Source organism: Choristoneura fumiferana, chromosome 13 (assembly GCF_025370935.1).
Source record: "Choristoneura fumiferana chromosome 13, NRCan_CFum_1, whole genome shotgun sequence".
In the NCBI taxonomy this organism is placed as follows: domain Eukaryota; kingdom Metazoa; phylum Arthropoda; class Insecta; order Lepidoptera; family Tortricidae; genus Choristoneura; species Choristoneura fumiferana.
This window is the reverse complement of record NC_133484.1, coordinates 18132635-18154864: the sequence shown is the minus strand read 5'-3', so window position 1 is coordinate 18154864 and position 22230 is coordinate 18132635. Positions and strand designations below refer to the sequence as shown.

General features: G+C 40.4%; 1 protein-coding gene across 1 annotated transcript; it reads left to right on the top strand.

Moving 5' to 3' along the window:
- The first annotated feature begins 5410 nt into the window (after nucleotides 1-5410).
- On the top strand, nucleotides 5411-19688 carry LOC141434225 (uncharacterized). Its single transcript, XM_074096596.1, is given in 11 exon segments — nucleotides 5411-6056; nucleotides 6840-8145; nucleotides 8324-8437; nucleotides 9437-9659; nucleotides 11993-12121; nucleotides 12600-12696; nucleotides 14216-14294; nucleotides 14297-14313; nucleotides 14926-15074; nucleotides 15861-16034; nucleotides 17416-19688. Coding segments are annotated over 11 exon segments (2442 nt in total). The 5' UTR covers nucleotides 5411-6053; the 3' UTR covers nucleotides 17567-19688.
- Nucleotides 19689-22230: the final 2542 nt, after the last annotated feature.

Genomic DNA, 22230 nt, shown 5'->3' with positions numbered 1-22230 from the left:
TAAATTTATCATTGTAGTAGCTATAAATACTATATTACTGTTCTTATAAAGAACTGTTTATATAATTATGTCTGTTGTGTTTTGTCGAATTATTTTGTTTTGTAAAATTTTACATATCATGAAGGATCTTCCTTAAGCGATTTTTAAAATTATTGCTCTGAATTTGTTAAACTATCGAATAAATAATCAAAAGTTTTCTTTTAGCAGAGTAGATTTAAATTAGATAGTTAAGTCTGATTTATTTCTTAGTTACTTTTGCAATATCGCCATCTACAACTCTCTTTAGAATATGTTTTACAGTTTTATTATTATTTTATAGAAGATATCACGAAACTAGCCTGAAATCGTTCTTCTTGTGGTTGGACAAGTACAGTCACCAGCACCAATATCTGATACGACTCTATTTCTAAGGCCGGAAGGACGTGTCAGATATTTTTGCACGCTCCGCTGTGGCAGATATTAATGCTGTTGACTGTACCAAAAGCAAAGATTTCATCAGAAATTTATATACAAGTTGACATCACGTCTTTGAAATTTGAACATCGAGCAAATATAAAAAGCCTGCCCAGAAGTGCCCCAAAGTTTGGCGTTATATTTACCGTCGAATGCTCGAAAGTTTGGTTCGAAAGTTCGACGTTCAACTTTTTTGTGTTATATCTTTAATACCCCTACGAGGGATGGAGTAGTAAGGACTAAACTTAACCAACCACTGGCTGGAACATGACGAATTCGTTTTGTGATATCACGTATATTGCCCTCTTAAGGGGAAAGGCGGTATCTCAAAAAAACTTTTGAATTATTTATATCATCATTGTGTTGCTTAAGACAATTCTACATCAGATGCCATCAAAAATGATTTGAGATAGTTACCGCCTTTTGCCTTAAGAGGGCTGTAATGATATGTGTTTATATTTTTAAACCCACATAAGATTGACAGCTGGCAGAGAGGCAAATTATACTTAAGCGAATCTTGATTCTTATAGGTTCATGTTGGATGTGTAGCGATGTTTATAGCTCTATACCCTGTTACCGCTTTAACATTATATTTATGGCTTTGGCTGATTTGGCGAAAATTTTAACGGATTTAACGAGTTAAGTTTAGTTTAAAAATGTATTGAATGTTATCGTGTAAATTATGAATGAATCGTGTAAATTGAACGGCTGGCAATTCGAATATTGTTGAAAAATTTGGAGATAAATGCAGTTACGTTTACGTCCAAAGGCACGCCGCTCCATCTTTGTCTATCCTCGTAAGTCCTGACTTTTTTATCATAGTTATACAGACCGAGCCGCGAATTCTAATTTGTGTGATTTTGGAGATTACTTACATTTTAAAGTTTATATTTCATTGAAAAATTTGTACTCCTCCAAGTAAGTTCGGCACTTATTCTTACAGTTGATTTGTACTTCGTGAAGTACACGAGGACTTCAAGACATGGGCATAAGGGTGTTAGTGTACCTGGACGACTTCCTTCTTGCCTGCCAGAATCCAATAAAACTGCGAGAGAGGATGCTGTCAAAGCAGTAAACTTTTTGACGAAACGAGGCTAAAGGCTTTGCACAATAAAAAAAAACCGGCCCAGAGCGTGTTGGACACGCCCGAAATAGGGTTCCGTAGCTATTACTTACGAAAAAAAATCAAGTAATATTTTTCTAAGGATTTCGTATTTTATACGGAAGTTTAGGTATATTTTATACCTTGGGCTGCTATTTAAGAGTAAAATTACTAATAATTCTCAAGAAAACTTAGCCGTTATAGTTTTCCTTGAAAGTTTGATATACTTACTACCATCCTGAATTTTTTCAAATTTTTCCACCCACCGGTTTAGATTTTAGAGGGGGGGACGCTCGATTTTAATGAAAATTATCACTTTAAAGTTGAATATTTCGCAAAAACATCACTGAATCGAAAAATCGTCTTAGCAAACCCCTAATGGTTTTAAAAGACCTATCCAACGACACCCCACACTATAGGGTTGGACGATAAAAAAAACCCTACTTTACGTCTATGGGAGATACCCTAAAAAAATGTAATTTTAATTTTTTATTGTACCATTTTGTCGGCATAGTTTACATATATATCCTTGCAAAACTACAGCTTTCTAGCATTGATAGTCTCTGAGCAAAGCCGCGGACGGACAGACAGACAGACAGACATGGCGAAACTATAAGGGTTCCGTCTTTGCCATTTTGGCTCCGGAACCCTAAAAACAGTATGAGCAGCGCTAACTGCACGCGTCGCGTGCGACGGATTTTACCAGCACCCGAGCCAGCTAGCTTAAGCCCTAAACGTCCAGTCAATCTCTAAAGCAGCTAAACCTTGTCATCATTCATCGTTAATTATTGTCAAAAATAGACGATCGTGCTAGCCGTTCTAAATCTTTTGAAAAAAGCGCCCAGAGAAAGACGGTCTCTTCATTCAAAGGTCTCCTACCATTAAACCGTATCATAATTATGATTGTAACCGGCACAGACGCAACAATATGTATGCTGCATATTTGTACACCATTGAAACTACTGTCTTGATGATGGATGCACGATAGTGTAAAACGAGTCGCTTACAAGCAACCATCTAGCGACATCGCTTCTCCGAACCTGCATGTTGCATACCGTGCTTGTCTATAACGGACCGATGTAGTTCACACTAAATGTATCCATCCCAAGGATACTACAGGCTACAGCTGTCTTCTGGGAAGAGGCCTGAATTCTAAAGATTTTGAACCTATTTCAAAAGCTATTGAATTAACAAAGACTGTCTTTCTCTGGGCTGTATCAGATAGTCGATGAGACTGATCTCGTACTGAACAATCCTCTTGTTAACTTTAAGAGTGACTTTCTTAATACCCTGTATGAGTATACATACATACATATATGAACATTTTCTCTGTAGGTTTTAACGTTTCGTTGCGAGTTTGTGATCAATATTTAAACTTTACCTCCATTGTTCGATGCAGGTCAATATGTAGCATACGGGATAGCGTCCAATGAACACCATTGAGCCACAACTCGGTTGACATTAGTAGCATCAGCCCCGCGGCAGTTATTCCCCGCATGCTGCCTCTCGTCTCGATCAATGAAATTCATCGATTGCTTGCGACAGCCTGCGTAAACAAACCACTCTGTCTACGTTTCCCATCGACCTATGAAATCGGTTCCCGCATGCGGATCTATGGCACGCTACAAACAAAAGTTTCCCGCATTCCGCATGCGGGCTCTAACCATCAGTGAAAATGAGACTACAGTCCTGCAAGAAAAATCGTGCCGGTGGCATTATATTGCAAGTGTCGAGCTTTTAACAAACGTGATAGCAAAAAATTCATCATCATCATCAGCCGGAAGACGTCCACTGCTGGACAAAGGCCTCGCCACAATGAACGACAACTCGCCACTTGCTTCCACCGGTTTCCCGCAACTCTCACGATGTCGTCAGTCCACCTGGTGGGAGGCCTGCCAACGCTTCGTCCTCCGGTTCGTGGTCGCCACTTGAGGACTTTTCTCCCCCAACGGTTATCTGTTCTTCGAGCGATGTGGCCTGCCCATTTCCACTTTAATTTGCATATTTTTCCAGCTATGTCAGTGATTCTATCGCGCAAAGAAACTCCAAGCATAGCTCAAAATTAATGGTCACAAACTTGTAACGAAAGCGTGTGGACTGTATTTATCGAAGTGTTTTGTCTAGATGACGACTGCCAGCTTTAGAAAATGTCCTTACTCGTTTTTAAATTAAATACTCAAGAATAATACTGGCAGTCGACTTTAATATTGGGATAGTGGGATAGTTGTGTTTCTTGGTGGTCCATTTTTAAATCGATGGAAGCCAGACCAATCAGAGTCCTGTCAGGAGAAGGGCTGTTCAAACTCTAAATTCAAATATTCCTGTGAACAGAGATTATCAAAACTTTTATTTTTAGCGTCTTCCTCTATAACAACTAAGTGAATTAGAATTTTTCACGCAGATATTTTAATTATATTTCTCTAAATGCGGATGTTATTAAATATTTGGGTCTTGCAAAATGGCTACCAAGATTCACAAGTCTCGGAGCATCAATCACACTGCCGGCGAGAAGTGAGTAACGAGTTACTCGAGCGAGTAGCGAGCAATACGAGCGAGTATCTTAATACAGTCACCAGCACCAATATCTGACACAACAAGCGTGCATAAATATCTGATACGACTCTATTTCTAGGGCCGGAAGGACGTGTCAGATATTTTTGCACGCTCCGCTGTGGCAGATATTAATGCTGGTGACTGTACAAACGCGTATTATCCGATACTACCGAGTACTGAACATGCGTTCATGTCAATAATCGAAAGAGTAGCGAGCGAGCCAGCCAAATAGTGGCAAATTACTCAAACAGGGCATAAATAATAACTATTAAGTCCAAACCGCGATGGAAAAAATATTATTTTCCAACTGCAATGAGCTTATCCTAGAGATCTCATGTCATTTGTTTTATTTCTTATATTTGCTCGTCAGCACCACTCTGTTTAGCTCTGGTTATTTTATGTGACAGATCTGTGATGTTGTCTCTCTTTAAAAGAACAAAATAAACAGAGACAGTATCATAAATAAATGGTACTTAGCAGGGTCTCGCTTCCCGTCGGCAGCTGGTTGGGCCTCGATGTAGTCAGTTTCCTATACAAATGTGTGAAATGTAACAAATATGGGTATCTATCGTTGTGATATTTGTACACCTCTACTGCTGTAGCCGTAGGTGGGTATTTTACTAGATGTGAATAAATAGTTTGTCATATTTTAATGTATTTATTGGTTTCATTTGATTTTATCTTAACCGACAGGCTTGTATGGGAAGATGCATGAGGTTATTAAGTGATAGAGGTGTCTAAAGCTGCTCGTCCACTGCATCGGAATCGGAGCGGACGGATTTGTTGCTTTGTATGAATTTCTATGGTACTGCGTGCGCTGGATCGGCATTTCTGCGCCATAGAAATCTATACAAAACAACAAATCCGCCCGCTCCGTACGGTGCGTACGTGCGTACTCTCCGATTCCGATGCAGTGGAATCGCAGCTTAAGGATCATAGCGGTTGGCATTTTGTAGTCTCAGCGTACCCCAATAGAAATCAGGCAATGGTCTTCACTAATATTACCTATAAAAGGGAATGCAAGTTTGTTTGTTTCATGCCTTAACTACTGAACCGATTGCCACAAAATTTTGGACACATCATCAAATAATAGGATACATTTTATCCCGAAAAAAATAATTGTTCCGGAGACGAAATCGCGAGCAATATAGGTATAGTATTATTAAACGATATTGTAACGGATAACTCACGTCTTAAACCGAGTTTAGCTCGACATGTTTCGGGCTATTTCGTAGCCCTTCTTCTAACTAACTTAACTTTTTTTAACTATTTATTTATTTAGAGAAGAAGGGCTACGAAATAGCCCGAAACATGTCGAGCTAAACTCGGTTTAAGACGTGAGTTATCCGTTACAATATCGTTTAATATGAGTGAGTCTCACGGTAGTTTCATGTTCAAGGTATAGTATTTATTTATACATTATTAAAAAGAGAAAACCGGTACCCATGGGTGAGTGTGGCCTCTCAGTCACTCCCGAAAAGTAGACAATACGCACGTGTTACGTCTAATCGAGTTCATGGAGTTCAAATGCTGACGTGTCTTTACACTAAACAGAGCACCTGATATTTCGAGATCTTATCCTGCTCCCGTGGAAATATCGGGATAAAAAGAAGCCTAAGTATATGTTATTCCAGACGTCCAGATACGTACTGAATTTCTTGTCCATCTAGCCGTTTTACTGTGAAGCAGTAACAAACGTAGTAGGTACACACAGACGCACATACTAACAAACTTTCAAATTTATAATACAATGGAGAGATAAAAAGTTCGTATTTAACACGAGACAGCCCAAAAAATAAAAAGTTGTTGACATTTTCGGCGTTCAAAGTCGTCATGGCCTGTCAGAATTGCACTGAAATATTTGTAAATATATAAAGAGTTCGCGTTTCAGTGGCCACGGTCTCATGTTGTGATTTATATTCATTTTGTTCTAAATTATTCGATTATGGTAAGTGATTAGTTAGTATAATTTTAGGCTGGTTCGACGCAATTCATCAAAACGTAATTATACTCCCTAATAAATACCTGTGTATTCAAAACATAAATGATGTTGTCTAATTTATTTATTACTAGCTGTTGCCCGCGGCTTCGCCCCCGTTGTAGTTATTGTTTCATAAAAACCTTCTCTCGATAATACAAACGCAGCAAAAAAAGAATTAGCGAAATCGGTCCAGCCGTTCCCGGGTTTTGCGCTTATTATAGCAACACATTTTATGATTATTTATATAGATTAAGATTATTTTAAGACAACAAAGACGACCACAATAATGTTAGTTATTCTTAATCTACATTAATATTCAATAAATAACTGTGATTTTGTCCTTTGAGCAAGCTTCCACATTATAGGACAATCAAATTCAACATAACCATTAACCAGCACTCCCTTACCTTTATTGTGCTCGTTCGCTTTAGCAAAAGTTGTTAACTTATTTAATATATATTAGAGAGTGGTCTAAAATTACTTTTTTTTACCTGCACAATCTCAACCTGTTGGGAGAATATTGTCCTGAAAAGTTACTATAGGTATACTCTCTAAGTTCCTTAGAGAGTTTGTTTCGCTCAAGCAAATCAATGAACTAGGAACAACCAAGTAGGTAGTAGTAGCAATATCAAGGTCGCTAAAGTTCATTCAAATAGTTAACATTTTAGCCAGAAGCCTCGTTCTATCGACTGTTCTTCTGGATTGAACAGTACCAGAGTCTAAGCGGTTCTAATAATTTTCCCTTCACAGGATGACGAAATTGAAGATATAGTAGGGGATGTCCGGTTAACAGATTCGCAAAAAAGCGTGGCCACGACGAACGCGTACTCCCAAGATTTCACTGATAGCAGCTCCGACAGAAATAACTCTTCGGGAAAAGACACCTATGTGATCGAATGCGACAGCGACGACAGTGACGCCGTCTACCAACTGCACAACAAACGAAGCGTTATCAACCTCAATGACAGACCAAGCATAGCCAATGAACGTAACATCAATCCATCTAAAACAACAGTGCACTCAAATGAAAAAATCACCACCCAAATAAGACTAACAAGTACGCGTGAACAAAATCTAAGGTCAACAACCACAAGCGTACACAGGTGCTACTTAGTAGCTCAAGAAACCTTCACTCAAACTAGCAAAACTATATTCGAGTTAGCTCAAACAGATAACGCTCAAAAAACTACAGATTCCAAAGCCATAGAAACCCAAACCTCGAATATTTCTGTTATTGAGGATAAAACAATAGAGTACAGAATAGAGGTGTCCGGATCGCGTACGCAATTCAGCCGAAATGAAATTTCCAAAGATCACAAACACAGAATAGGAAATACACAGTTGCAAATTGAGAACAGTGGAAGTTCATGTGGTCAAAAGGTTGAACCCTTAAATCTTAACCAATCTTCTGAAGAAGACGAACGATCGATGAACAACTTTAATGACGACAATTCTTTGGGTACTCTTAAAATAATCGATGAAAGAACAAAAGATGAAATGACCGCACATAAAGAAATGTTCGATAACACCAGTGAATTCGAGGATACGTCAAAGTTTGATTCGGATTTTGACGCAGAGTCGCTTGACGACGAGTATCGCGACAATAGGCCAGATAATCAGGACGATATTAGTATGGAAAGCGTTTCAAAGTCAGTGGATAATGACGTTGAGGAGCTCTATAATAAGCTTGAGAAGAGTCTCGACCTCAGAACTTTTGAGAGACCAGAAACCTTTGACATTCCGCGACATGTCACGCTCACTCCTTTAACTGAGGAATCTAATGCTGTAAGAGTAGACAGTATTTTAGATATAACACCGAACAAAGCCTCAATTTCCACGCAAGAAGAAACGAGTAGCGCAAATAAGATTTCCAGTAAACATTCTGAGGCGAACGTCAAAATTGAACCAGCGGAAACTGCAGATGAAATGGACAAAAACTCTGGAGTTAAAGTCAAAATGCTGCCTCAAGAAGAAAGCAAACCAGAGTCGTTTAAACTACCGCCAATTCACAATCATCAATCCTGTCCAAGTAGCCCACACTTGAATTATCTTTTCGGTAATTAATGTGACATAACTAAACGAGATTTTTTTTAACGTAACGTTAATCAGAATTATTATATCTTGTAACAATTGTGATAAACGCTACGACGACTTTATGGTACATGGGTACGAAAATTGTCAAATGGATTAAATTAGATAAGTTTAACATCAATACTCAACTTCATCTTAATTAGGTAAATCTGCCACGCTACCCGGCCTCTACGAAAGTCAGAGGGCTGGAGACAGGTGGGAGATAGGAACCAAAGACTTGGCGTCAGGAGAGAGTGCTCAGATCAATGGAAGAGTTGGTGAGTTCTTGAGATTTGATGTATTTATTATTAGACTCAGTACACCAGAATTTGGATCTTAATCACTGTTGAGTACTAGATCTGCCAAAGTTTGCAGGAAAATACTAGATGTCCTTTTTATATACTAAAACCGACAAACGAGCATGCGGTTCACCTGATGGTATATAGACGCCTAAAGCACCATGGAACTGCTGGTGTGTTTCCGGTCTTGCGAGTACCAGTGCACTCGTCTTTAAAAGGCACTCAAGTCATACCATAGTGGAGAAACCCCAATTGGCAACAAAAAATCGTTCTTTGCCTTATTTTAATGCACTTGTTCGTCTATTTGTATTTTTCTAAGGCTGTGTTTTCACCAGAGATGTGCGAGGAATGTGTTTGTCATGAACCAATAGAAACGGTTCATTTACCTATCCTTGCACAGCACAGCATTAGTGGAAACAGCTGAGCGGAGCGAGGATAGATGAAGCGTCTCTAGTTGTTCATGAATTACACATTTGTAGTACATCTGTGATTGGAACGCAGCGTAAAAGGATGGTTATGGTCAGATTTAACCCTTAATAAGGCAGAGGCGATTTAGCGACCACTTGGATTGAGTTGGAAACTGAACCTTATTGCTTTCATAATAAATACGTCACAATTTCCATTGTAATTATTGAAAATACGACTAGCTTTAAAAATATTCTTTGTCAGGTATGTATTCGATAGCTGCTTTTGATTCTGTGGTAAATGGGGCCTTATAAAGGGTTAAAGTCTTTTTTTATTATGAGAGGGAGGAAAACGAGCATGCGGATCATCTGATGGGAATTGATCACCACAAGAGTACTTAACCTAAACAACTCGAGGAGAGTTATTGGTCTGTTGCCAGCCCTTAAATAAAGTACAAGCGCTTCTCTTGAAAGCTCATTCTACTTATGAACCCCCAAATTCTTTGACAATTAATTTCCTATCTTTAAGTATACCTAAAGTATTGTTTTTTTCATTGACTCGGGATCTCTGCAGAGGCAGTTGTCCTCAGAACAACGGAACAATGTCACCTGCCTTCAATATATATCGAAGGTCATATCAACTACGGCGACAGCAACACACTAGACTCGTCAAGGAACCCGAAGAGCAGCGTGCTGTCTTCAGACACGCCACGGGAGACCATCAGCATCCAAGAGAGAATTAAGGAGCTGAAAATGAGCAAGTGCAGGAGACAGAGGATGCCAAAGTACAGTTCAACGTTAGTGTACGTTTTCTTTGGAGACAAGTTTCGCCTGGCAGATTTACCGACAGTTCTTCTTCTTCTCGAAAATACAAACTGAGACATGGATGCACAGAAAAACCAGAAAAAGAGACCAGCGCTGGGAATCGAACCCAGGTCCTCAGCAATCCGTGCTAAGTGCTATAACCCCTACACCACCGCTGGACAGGAATCTAGACACGAATTTTTCCTATGCATACATATCTCAGGTTGCTTATTTCTACTACGCTACTTATGCAGCAGCAGCACTAGCGCCATCTATGTTCCGCTCTCATCGAGAGACGTCACGTCACATTCTTTCGGAACTAACCGCTCACCCAGACAAGAGATGTCGCTACGAAGCAATCACATTCTTTTGTATTTTTATTTCAACTCCAAATTTGTTACTTTTACGGGTACCCGTGAAACCATATCGAAAATACAAACTGAGACATCGTTTCTTCTTCTTCCCATTCCTCTCCTATCGGAGGTTGGACAGCATCATGGCGATTCTGATTTTGCAGGCCGCTGCTCTAAACAAGGACGTGGTACTGCAGTTGAACCAGTCTCGTAAATTCCTCAGCCACGAGTGTCTTCTCACCGACAATTACATAACCGAATAAAAAAGGCGTGGTGGCCTAGCGGTTTGACCTATGGCCTCTCAAGCAGAGGATCGTGGGTTCAAACCCCGGCTCGCACCTCTGCCTTTTTCCAAATTTATGTCCGGAATTGAGAGAGTGGCCAAATATAGCTCTGGATAGGGAGATATCGTATATATAGCTAGATAATTTTTCTGATGAACTTTATAGTTACAAGGTTAGTTGAGAGATACGAGCTTTGCTCTGCAGTGGGAATGTTATAGGCTAAATCCCACCTAATATTATAAATACGAAAGTTTGTAAGTCTGTTAGTTTATTTGTTACTTCAGCACGTCTAAACGTCGGTATTCAGATAGTTTGAGTCCCGGAGAAGGACATAGGATAGTTTTTATCCCGAAAAATTGCATAGTTCCCGAGGGATACAAATAAACGAATTCTACGCGGACAGAGTCGCGGGCAGTGGCTAGTATAATAATATAATGTGCGAATTTACCACGAGCTTTACGGAGAAAGAAAAATATCGCGAGGAAACCTGCACAAACCTGCGAACCAATTCAATGGCGTGTGTGAAGTTCCCAATTCGCACTGGCCCACCTAGTAACTGCTCATTTTAAAGTTCAATATCTCAAAAACGGCTGCACCGATTTCAATGAAACAGCTAACAACCACCACAAAAAACCATATCGAAATTGGTCCATCCGTTCAAGGGCTACGCTACGATGCCACAGACAGATCTTGGCATCAAACTTAAAACACCCCTCTTTCTTGTGGGGGGTTAAAAAGGGGGGGGGGTTACATAAAACTGAGCGTGATTGGCCCTGCGAGTATCTCACCTGATGTAAAGTGCAGATGAGGGCAAAGGTGTATGTCACCGGTTCTGTAACAGCCTATTCACTCTAGCCTTGAATAGCCCTAGATTGTATTTATCCGGATATACCTACAGACGACGGGAGCGAATTCCATTACTTAGCAGTTCGCATTATGAAAGATGAAGCAAACGGGAACACCCATACTCCGAAATATTTTATTCCCAATTTGCTAACTCCGATTTTCAAAACTCTGATTTTCACAATTCCTAAGACATATAATTCCGATTACTTTAAAACACGAATTTCAAAATATCGATACTTTTAATATCCGATTCTTATAACTCCGAAGAATGAAATACACGAAATGTTATTGGCCCGAAGTACATATTCCGATTACCAATTTTCTGAAATGACATTGTTAATTCGGAAATATGACGTTCGGCAAACTAAACTTCGTGGCTTTCATGATCGGAATCAATCAATTTAGGTAAATTAGTCTGCATAGGTTTGGTTAGAATTGCGTCAAGGCGCGAAGCGTCTTAACTGCGCGAAATAGGAGCTCCGCGAAGCGAAGCTCCGTCAACCTTGTGTTACATTGCTGAAAATGAATCACAGTTACTACTGTTTTAGGCCAATCTAATTTACATAGCTTACGTCAATAAATCGGGATTTATTATTGATCGGTGTAATGATATTTGGAATTTTGAAATTCGGAATTATAAAAATCGGTATTTTGTAAGTCGTGATTTCGAATTTCGGAATTTAGTTTTTCGTATTTACCTATGTGTGTACCCGAAGCAGACCGCTTCGTGCGGGCTAACGGAACACTAACTACATACGGATGAAGACGCTCCCCCCGCCTGGAAGTCTGGCGAAGTGGAGATGGAGGAATAAGTGTGTCGTAAAATAAATGTTTGGCTACCAGGACTCCAGAGAGCAGAAGCGCCTCGCCTGGCAGTGCGTCGCTGGGCGAGGGGCGACTCTGCGACGCCGCGGAGCGCGGCTGCGAGATGCTGTGCTTGACAGTCATCAAGAAGTTAAGGACACAATCATGGTGATCTAAACTACAGTCTTTTATCTAGGAACTAGAATATTTTATGGCCGCCAGAAGGGCCATTTATGCTTCCTCTAACACACTGCCAGCCCGCTTCATGAGCGCTGGAGGAGATACCATAGACCGGTCATCGCGGGATCGGGGTTACCCGCGATGTTCATCTAACCCAGGCCGACCGATTAAAATTGCATGTTTGTTGATTTGATTGACTACAATTTTGATTTGGTGGATTTCATTCAATTTAACCGCAACTAAACCGCGCAGCTAAAGCGCAACTAACGCAATTAAACCGCAAAATCATTTAGATGAAATTCGGTAACTATACAGATAGTTTGAGTTCCGGGGAAGGACACAGGATAGTTTTATCCCGGAAAATGGCATAGTTCCCGCGGTATAGCGGTAAACGAATTCTACGCGAACGGAACTAGGTAGCTAGTTTATAATATTACTAAGACTATAGATAGACTATTTGGTGTAGGTTTGAAGTTGTGGAGATTCTCGAGGAGTTACCGAAGATGTTGGAAAAGTTCTGGTGTGTCATCACGGAACAGCGCATAGCTGACCTCATCAGACAAGTTGGTATTTACTAACCTCTTCACCGCCCCAGTCATCTAGTGGTGACAGCCAATTAAATGCCTCACACGCCACGGTCATCTGACATTACCAACATTCAACTCGAAATGAATCCTTCCGCAATTTAATTAAAAAACAATTTTGCACTTCGCATCGTTTGTTTTGTGGCGGTAAAGAGGTTAAACTGCTAATAAGTAGTATATCATAAAATTAGGGAATACATTTAAAATAAATACAAAATACAGTCAGTGAAATAAACCGCCCCGCCAGCGAAGGTGCCCAACACACTTGCCGCATTGGCCCGTTGAACCGCGATGAATAACTTTTGAAACAGAAATAATGGGGTTTTTATTTCACCCCATCAATCGACTGACATTCTTTTTATGAGCTGTCATATAAGCAAATCCCATAGATTTTTCATGGCAATCGTGAGCTGTGACGTCACTTATTTACCAACTTAATTTGACTATTCTTTTTCATTTCAAATCGAAATTTACCTACACATGATTGAAACTTACATCCATACATACATAAAATCACGCCACTTTCCCAACGGGGTAGGCAGAGACTGCATCCTTCCACTTGCTACGATTCTGGCATACAACTCTCGCTTCTTCTACATTCATCAATCTTTTCATGCATGCACGTCTGTTTAGAGTACTCCTGACCCGACCTTTCTTCAGAACGTCCCCGATTTGACCGTGGTACGTTCGCCTAGGCCTTCCTCTCCCCAACGTTCCCATTCACGCTCGTCTTATAGATCTGCTTAGTCAATCTGTTTTTCATTCATTCTCTCAACATGCCCAAACCATCCAAGCATCCCTTTCGCAATCCGTGTGACTATACCTTCATTTACACCACAGCATTCCCTTACCGCACTATTTCTAATTCTGTCACTCAATTTCACACTTAACAGATAAAAATATAACTGGGGGGGTCATCCATAAATTATGTCACGCATTTAAAGGGAATTTCGTAACACGGAACAAAATAATTGAAAGAAGAAAGAAAACATTTATTCGTGACATTACATGACGTGAAGTGACATGGATAAGAATAATAATAATAAAAAACAGAAATAGAATTCGCGCTGTCATCGTTCTTCCACCATTACATCTCATATTTCGTTTTCTAGAATTTTACCGTACAACGGCAAAAACCTACTAGACACTGGCAATATTGTCCTCCAATGGACAGCGCCCTATTTTCCAAAAAAAAACAGCAACAATAATAAAAATAAAATAAAAATTGTTACTATGCATGTCACGAAATGGTCCAAATCAGCAATCTGCCGGTCTTGCGAACGGCGCTGGTCTTCCTTTGTCTCCGCTGGTATTGCAATTTTCATAGTAATACGTGTGGGGGGAGCTGCTAAAAATGTTCAAAATTTATATGACGTACTTTATAAATGGCCCCTTGGTTCGTCAAACAATAAAAATATATTTGAGACAATTGAAAAATGCTTGCATACTTATATTATGCTCTACTATTTTTATGTTGAGAAAGTACTTCTGTTAACAGGTGAGCGTGCACGTGGATTCTCCGCGGACGCAGGTGGCTCGTGTCGCCTGCAATACTCTGGCTACCATCCTGAAGAACACCAATATACAAAGAAACCGGTTAGGATTATAAAGGAATGATATGTAATACCTCTTTAAAAACGTTGAATTCTTAATAATGTACCTTGTATTTATGGTAGCAAACATACCGTAGAGCGAGGTAGAGCGAGACTGTCTACATAGAAACTGGCTATGGCGATGGTAATTGACAAGATTTCATATTTGTAAGACTATAATTTGATTCGTTTTCTGTATTCTGTTTGGAAAGAGAAAGACGCTATATTTTTTAAAATTTCGCTACGATTATTTATTTATTTATTTATTTATTTTTAAGATGTGCTTATTCTAAAAGGGCATAAACTCCAAAACTACCACACAATAGATCCATTACTTTTGTCTAGTCTCTATTAAAAAAAAAAAGATCACGTAAATCTGACGTAGACGTTCTTATGACAGCTCCTTTTTCTGGTGAAAAAGGCAAAGGAAACATATCTATTCTGTGGTGGTTTTGGCAAATTCAAATAAATGTTTTCAATTTTTTGTATTTTTTTAAATATGGAGAAATAAATTATAATTAATATTTTCCCATGTTCAGGAGGCAAAACACTTTTGATTTCGAAAATGAAATCTTGTCAATTTGCTATATATTATATACAAATTGGGTGGTCGTAGGATTTCTACGAAGCTGTGACCTCGCTGCTGGTGAAGACCGGTAGCTTCAGCAAACCGGTGCGCCGCGCGGCCAACGTCGCGCTGGACGACATAGTTTGCGGCGTGGAAGTGAGCCACTCCGTGACCGCCCTGTGCGTGCACGGCGTTAGGTGGGTAGTTTCTTTAAAGCTTTTGCCATATCCCATCTTTTAAACGCCGTCGACGCACGTACCTATTAGAGACGCGTTTTTCTTTTCATAGAGCAGCCATACAACTCGCGTGCGTACCATGTTTGTATCGATACAAACGCTGCCGACGGCACGTTTAAAAACCGGCCAAGAGCGTGTCGGACACGCCCGAAATAAGGTTCCGTAGCAATTACGAAAAATTTAAGTAATATTTTTCTAAGGATTTCGTATTTTGTACGGAATATTCCAAGTAACTTAAAACGCGGTGTGCAAAGGCCTTTAGTCTCATATTTTTGCCGCGCGCCACGAAAAATTGGCTAGAAGAGAATCGAAGTCATGCGTTAACGTGTTTTAACCCGATTCGGTTGATAGAAATAGCTTTTGTGAGCAGAACGTTAATTAAACAAATCTAATATTTATAGACATGATGTGGCAGTTGTTCTCTGTGACGACTTGATGGCGCTAGAAATCGCCACACTGTTGATTTGCTGTCAGATAACTGAGCAGCTAGCATCTAGGATACTTAGCAGAGACGGCGGTAGGCGCAGGTGACTTGGGCCACAGCCAACGGCCTCACAGTCTAAGGGGCCTCGTGCCTCGAAAGTTTCTCGTTTTTATGCTCATTTAAGAATCCGTTATCACATGTGTGGTGTGCCATTATAGGGGCTCGCAAAATGTATCTAGCCCAGACCAAATTTAGGCTCTACGCCGCCACTAATCCTTAGAGAAACGCTGGTCTAAAGAATTCACTGTTATTAAATGTAACAGTCACAAGAGCCCCCTGGTGCGGTGCGCGGCGGCACGTCTGCTGGTGGTATGCGCGGCGCTGGCAGGCGGCGGGCGCGACCTTCTCCGTGCAAGGCCTCCTACCGCGGCCGCCGCTCGGCGACACGCCTTGCGAGCCCTCGCAGCCCTACTGGATGACAAAAGCATTGACACCAGGTTAGTGCCGCTGTGGTAGAACAGACAAAAGGCTCCTGGTGCGGTGTGCGGCGGCTCGGGGCCTACTGGCCGCGCTCGGCGACACGCCTTGCTAGCCCTCGCAGCCCTACTGGATGACAAAAGCATTGACACCAGGTTAGTGCCGCTGTGGTAGAACAGACAAAAGGCTCCTGGTGCGGTGTGCGGCGGGGCGTCTACTGGTAGCGCGGGGCCCTACTACGGCCGCCGTGAGACGACACGCCTTGCGAGCCCTCGCAGCCCTACTGGATGACAAAAGCATTGACACCAGTTTAGTGTTGCCGCTAGTAGGGCCCCCCACTGCGGCCGCTGCGTGGCGTCACGCCTTGCGTGCCCTGCAGCCTTATTGAACGACAAAAGCATTGACACCCGGTACCTAAGTATTGCCGCTGTGATGTATGCAACCTGTTTCATTTTGCAACTTTTCATTTCGCAAACTCTAAAACTGTAAATATTTCAGGTTTTATTTCCGGGCCACCGTGTAAAACCCTTTAGGTTAGGTTAGGTTAGTTTTATAAAAATCCTGAAATATTTACAGTTTCAGAAATATTAAACAGTTGGGAAATAAGTCAATCAATAATAAATCAATCTTAAATCTTAATCTTAAATTAAAAGTTGCGAAATGAAACAGGTCGCCAAACGTTATTCGCCGAAACATTAGTAAACCATGTATTAGGACAACCAAGCGAATCAGCTCGTTGAAGTGGCAATGAGCAGGCCGTATAGAACGGAGAACAGATGGTCGTTGAGGCCAAAAAGTCTCTAATGGGATAGCGTGTCAGCATGCGCAGCGTAAGACGTCCAACGACGAGATGGACGAATAACCCGATTGAAGCTGCAGGTTCACAGTGGAAGCAGGCCCCTTGCCAACGGACGCAACAGGAATTCTTGAGGGAAGCCTGTGTCCAAAAGTGGACGTCCTACGGCTTATATGATGATGATGATGATGAAAATGGCTCTAAAGATATCGATATCGATAAAATTGGTTATCTACGTGAGAGGTTTTTCAGGGGCTTGATCTTATGCCAGATAAAACGGGTATATCCGAGTTTTAACCCGAGCAAAGCATGCACATTACACATATCGAAAATACAAACTGAGACATGGATGCACAGAAAAACCAGAAAAAGAGACCAGCGCTGGGAATCGAACCCAGGTCCTTAGCAATCCGTGCTGCGTGCTATAACCCCTACACCACCGCTGGACATGTATACATATCTCAGGTTGCTTATTTCTACTACGCTACTTAACACACACACACATATTACATTACACATTATAATCCATATTTTAACAAATTTAAATCATGGATGACTGTAGTCAAACGCAAACGTATTTACATAACAAAATCTATTATTTACAGAAAATATGCAGAACGCCTCTACTCGATGCTTCGTCCTCTCGTTAACTTCGAAGCATACTACCTGACAGACGTAGAGGTGGATCTGGCTTCCAAACAAATGAAGAAATACGACCAGATGTTGCTCTGTGGGCCTCCTAAGGAGACCAGGTGATGGTGACGCGGCTGCTCTAAAGAGTAGTACTTAACAAAAGTCAATGTCGTTTCTGTATAATCACCAGCACCAATATCTGACACATCAAAGCGTGCATAAATTCTGATACGACTCTATTTCTAGGGCCGGAAGGAAGTGTCGGATATTTTTACATGCGTAATATTACATCTGTGACCAATTATCGGTAAATTCATGTTGCGTTTGAATCAATATGTTCTGCCGTTTTAATCTGTAAGGTGGTAAGTTCAAATAAACTTTACCAAGAGTACCTACTAAAAGTGAACTGAGCTGTTAACGCGCTGATAGCTACCTACCTGAGTACAAAACAACAATAATAATGTTATATATGTAATAGAAAAAACAGGAGAAAATGTCATAGGTAAATCCCGCATTGTAACGAAACTATTATCGCCAGAAAAAAATTGCTCACACATTTTGAAATCTTTGTGATTATTGGTCGTAGCTTCTACTCGAAAAGAGTAATAACTTCTGAAGCGGGCCTATATCGCTGCGTGTCTAAGTAGGTACAGGTATGAAAATGAGAATTGTATTCAATGTGCAAAATGTGCTGGTACCTAACGTTGATTAGCGAAAAGATAATTGACAGCTGTTTATGAAAAAAACCGTTGCATTGTAAAATTTATTCTATGTGAAAGCATTAAGATTGAAAACAGCTGAATACACGTCTACAGAAATATTCGTATTATTAAATTCAAATTTGCCGAAGAAATGGACGTATGATTTGTTGGAACTTATTTGTAATCACTAATCAGTGTGTATCGTTGACTTGAAACACCATTTCTCCTCGTTTTTTTCTATTCCGTATTCTATTGCAAGAAGACAAACGCACAGCGTGACTTCGTGCTCGTAGCACTGTCTTGATAGAAGCGACTCTGAAGTCCGCCCCTGGTTGGGCTCTTAGCTACACAGAGGTTGTAAACCTGCGTGTTGTCGTCTTTGCTTTCCGATTGTACAGTCAACGTCATAAATAAATGATCACTTTTGTACCTTGTCACTTTAACGTCATGTTTGAAATGCCATACGAAATTGTGTAACGACTGAAAGGTGCAGAAATGATCACTTATTTATGACGTTGACTGTACCACTTGTGGTCACTTTACTTTTAAAAAATCTCATATCCACGGAGTTTCATTGGTAAAACAAAAATACTGATATATAATTCTTTACTTGTAACATTTTTTGTAAAAATGGTTTTATTAATACAACGTAACCCAATACAAATCCATTCAATTAAATGTATTCTGATAAAAACGCAAATGTTTTTTTTTATTTCATTTTACCGATGAAACTCAACTCAAGTGGCTCTTTTTTTACAAGTATACATTTTGAGTACTAAAATCGCCCGTCCTATGTTAACAAGATTGCCTGAATAGACTTTATGCCAACCAGTAAATCGCAACCACACCTGAGGTGTGGCAATGATGTTTGAACTTCACGGAAGTGGTCGAAACTGATCTATTTGTCAGATGTGTTGACAAAAATCGTTCGTTTTACATACAGCGTCTGACTGACTGTCTTGTCAATGCCCCTCCGCTTCTGCTGATAAGTTTACGAGGGTAGGTGGACATTATACCTATTCTACGCGCCTGCGAAAAGCGCTCTGAGATGTTATAACTTAATAACACAGCACGGATTCTTCAGCAGCAGATATTTTTAAGTGTTCAATTTTATGAAACAATTTTGGACTTTTTTAAATTTTTGCATCATATCCTGTTGTATTTTTTATATTGAGTGTGTAGGTATTTCAGATGTTTCAGTGTTTTTCTGACCGTTATTGAAAAACAACGATAACTCAGTTATCAACATTTAAATATGGGATAAAATATGAATAATAAAACAATCGTATCTTACTATTTCGCAAGATATGTAGTGGCTCGTTGAGTTGTATCTAAGCGGCTATATGTAGCTTACAGTTGTACTATTTGAGACTGTTCCGTTAATCAAGACATAAAAATGTAATTGAAATTGAAATCGTTGTTAATGGGGTGCGTTTTGTTTTTAACTTTATAGTCGTGGTTAGTGGTTTGGTCACTTTCAGTCGGATCTTTTTGTTGTAAGTGTGAAATATGAAATTGCGAATAAAGATTGTAAGTTACTTGAAGAGTTTTATTATTTATTTAAGTTACGCCATAATAGGAGACCGAATAGTTTTGCTCCCTATCCATAGTAATATTATAAATGCGAAAGTGTGTGTTTGTATGTTTGTCCGTCTTTCACGTCGAAACGGGTGATAGTTTATGGGCGCGAAAGTGACGCTTATTTCCACGTAATAACAGCGAAAAAGACTTATTCCCGTCGGTAAACGTCGGGTCGAGCTGATCGACGTCTTTTTCGCTCTTATTGCGTGGACATAAAGAGTTTTTTGACCGGCTAAAGCTGATTCCGCATCGATAGAATCCAACACTTAGAATCCAATACCTACGTGTCAAGTACTAGGGCATAGCATGATCGAGTCACCGAACGTACGTTACGCTTGTGCAATTACTGCGTCAGAAACTAGAAATAGCTTTCACAACTTGCGTCCTGATAGGAACGTAGTGCGTGTTGATAAATGTCATTGAATAATTAAGATTATAGGGTAACACTGCGTCAGCAGATTAGTTCCCCTTTAAACAGTTATCTTTTACTAGAGTTTACCCGCGGCTTCGGACGCGTAAACTATTCGATCTGGTAGTTACAATTGAATTAGTTACAAAATTCCTGTGGGAAATCCCAAAATTTATATTGTAATCTTCATTGAGGTGTTGTGGGATTATTGGAATAAAAGTAGCCTATGTGTTATTTCAGACATCCAGCTATCCACATTTCATGACTCCTAAGCCCAGCGTAATCTGGTGCGCGACAATGAATGGGTAAAGAGCCTTACAGACTGCAATGCAGGATAATGAACAGATTTCTTTTTCCTTGAATGGCAACATGCACTGGCATAGATAATTGATCGCTCGATTTGGGCTCGAAATTCGAACTTGTACACACCCAATATCATATTTTTTTTAAATTTTCGCGATTCCCAAGGTCAAAAAATCGAATTGCTTTAAAACTCCAGAGAAATAATGCGTTGTTTGGGAGAAACGTGTCAAAATGGTGTTGTAGAGCGCCGTCCTGCTCTGTCTCGTTTTTTTCCCGTTCTGGCGGTTCAGTTTTATATTATAGACGCTGCGTCAGCAGATTAGTTCCCCTTTAAACACAGTTATCTTTTATTTTAACGCATCGATAGTTTCTATGACAGGCTAGTTGGCGCTAGTATTTTACAGTTCATCATCATCATCCCAGCCTATATACGTCCCACTGCTGGGCACAGGCCTCCTCTCAGAACAAGAGGGCTTGGGCCATAGTTCCCACGCGGGCCCAGTGCGGATTGGGAACTTCACACACACCATTGAATTGCTTCGCAGGTCTGTGCAGGTTTCCTCACGATGTTTTCCTTCACCGCAAAGCTCGTGGTAAATTTCAAATGTAATTCCGCACATGAATTTCGAAAAACTCAGAGGTGCGAGCCGGGGTTTGAACCCACGACCCTCAGCTTGAGAGGCGATAGGTCAAACCACTATGCCACCACGGCTTTTACAGTTGAGGAAACTGAATCGCTTACTATGGTGGAACCAGAACAGAACTCCTCAACGGTTAATGACATCGACTTGAAATTTGGTACGGAATTATACCTATGAACTAAATCGAAAATACACACGGAGACATGGATGCACAGAAAAACCAGAAAAAGAGACCAGCGCTGGGAATCGAACCCAGGTCCTCAGCAATCCGTGCGGTCCTAGCGATGAGAGCGGAACATAGATGTCGCTAGTGCTGCTGCTTAAGTAGCGTAGTAGATAAAAAGCAACCTGAGATATGAATGCATAGGAAAAATTCGTGTCTAGATTCCGGGCCAACGGTGGTGTAAGGATCGTGCACGCAGCACGGATTGCTGAGGTCCTGTGTTCGATTCCCAGCGCTGGTCTCTTTTTCTAGTTTTTCTGTGCATCCATTTCTCAGTTTTTATTTTCGATATGGTTTCACGGGATACCCGTAAAAGTAACAAATTTGGAGTTGAAATAAAATATACAAAAAGACTCCAAAAAACCAATTATACTATGAACTAAAACAATTTCTGTTTATGCAGAATAGGCGTGTTCATGCAGTTCCTCCGCCTCCACACTGTAACACATGCAAATCACACAAACCCATCTATCACCACCACCACCACACCACACTGACGCGTTTCGAACTCAACCAGAGCTCGTTTTCATTCTTCTTGAGTCTAACATTTGGTAGCATGGTGCACGGTTGTGTTGCTCTGAAGATGAGCTCTGGTTGAGTTTGAAACGCGTCAGTGTTGTGTGGTGGTGGTGGTGATAGATAGATTTGTGTGTGTTCTTACAGTGTGGAGGTGGAGGAACAGCATGAACACGCATATCTAGCATAAACTTAACTATCTTAAGGTCACGGGTGAGCAAAGAAATTGTTTTAGTTCATTGATATCAATTGATATGGACCACCGCAAAGTAACGCCTGATTCAATAAATTATTTGAAATATACCTAGTCTGGATCACACCAACAAACAACACTCAACAATCCAGAAAAAGTATAGTTTTGCAGGTGGTAGGACCTTGTGCAAGGTCCGCCCGGATTGCTACCACCATCTTGC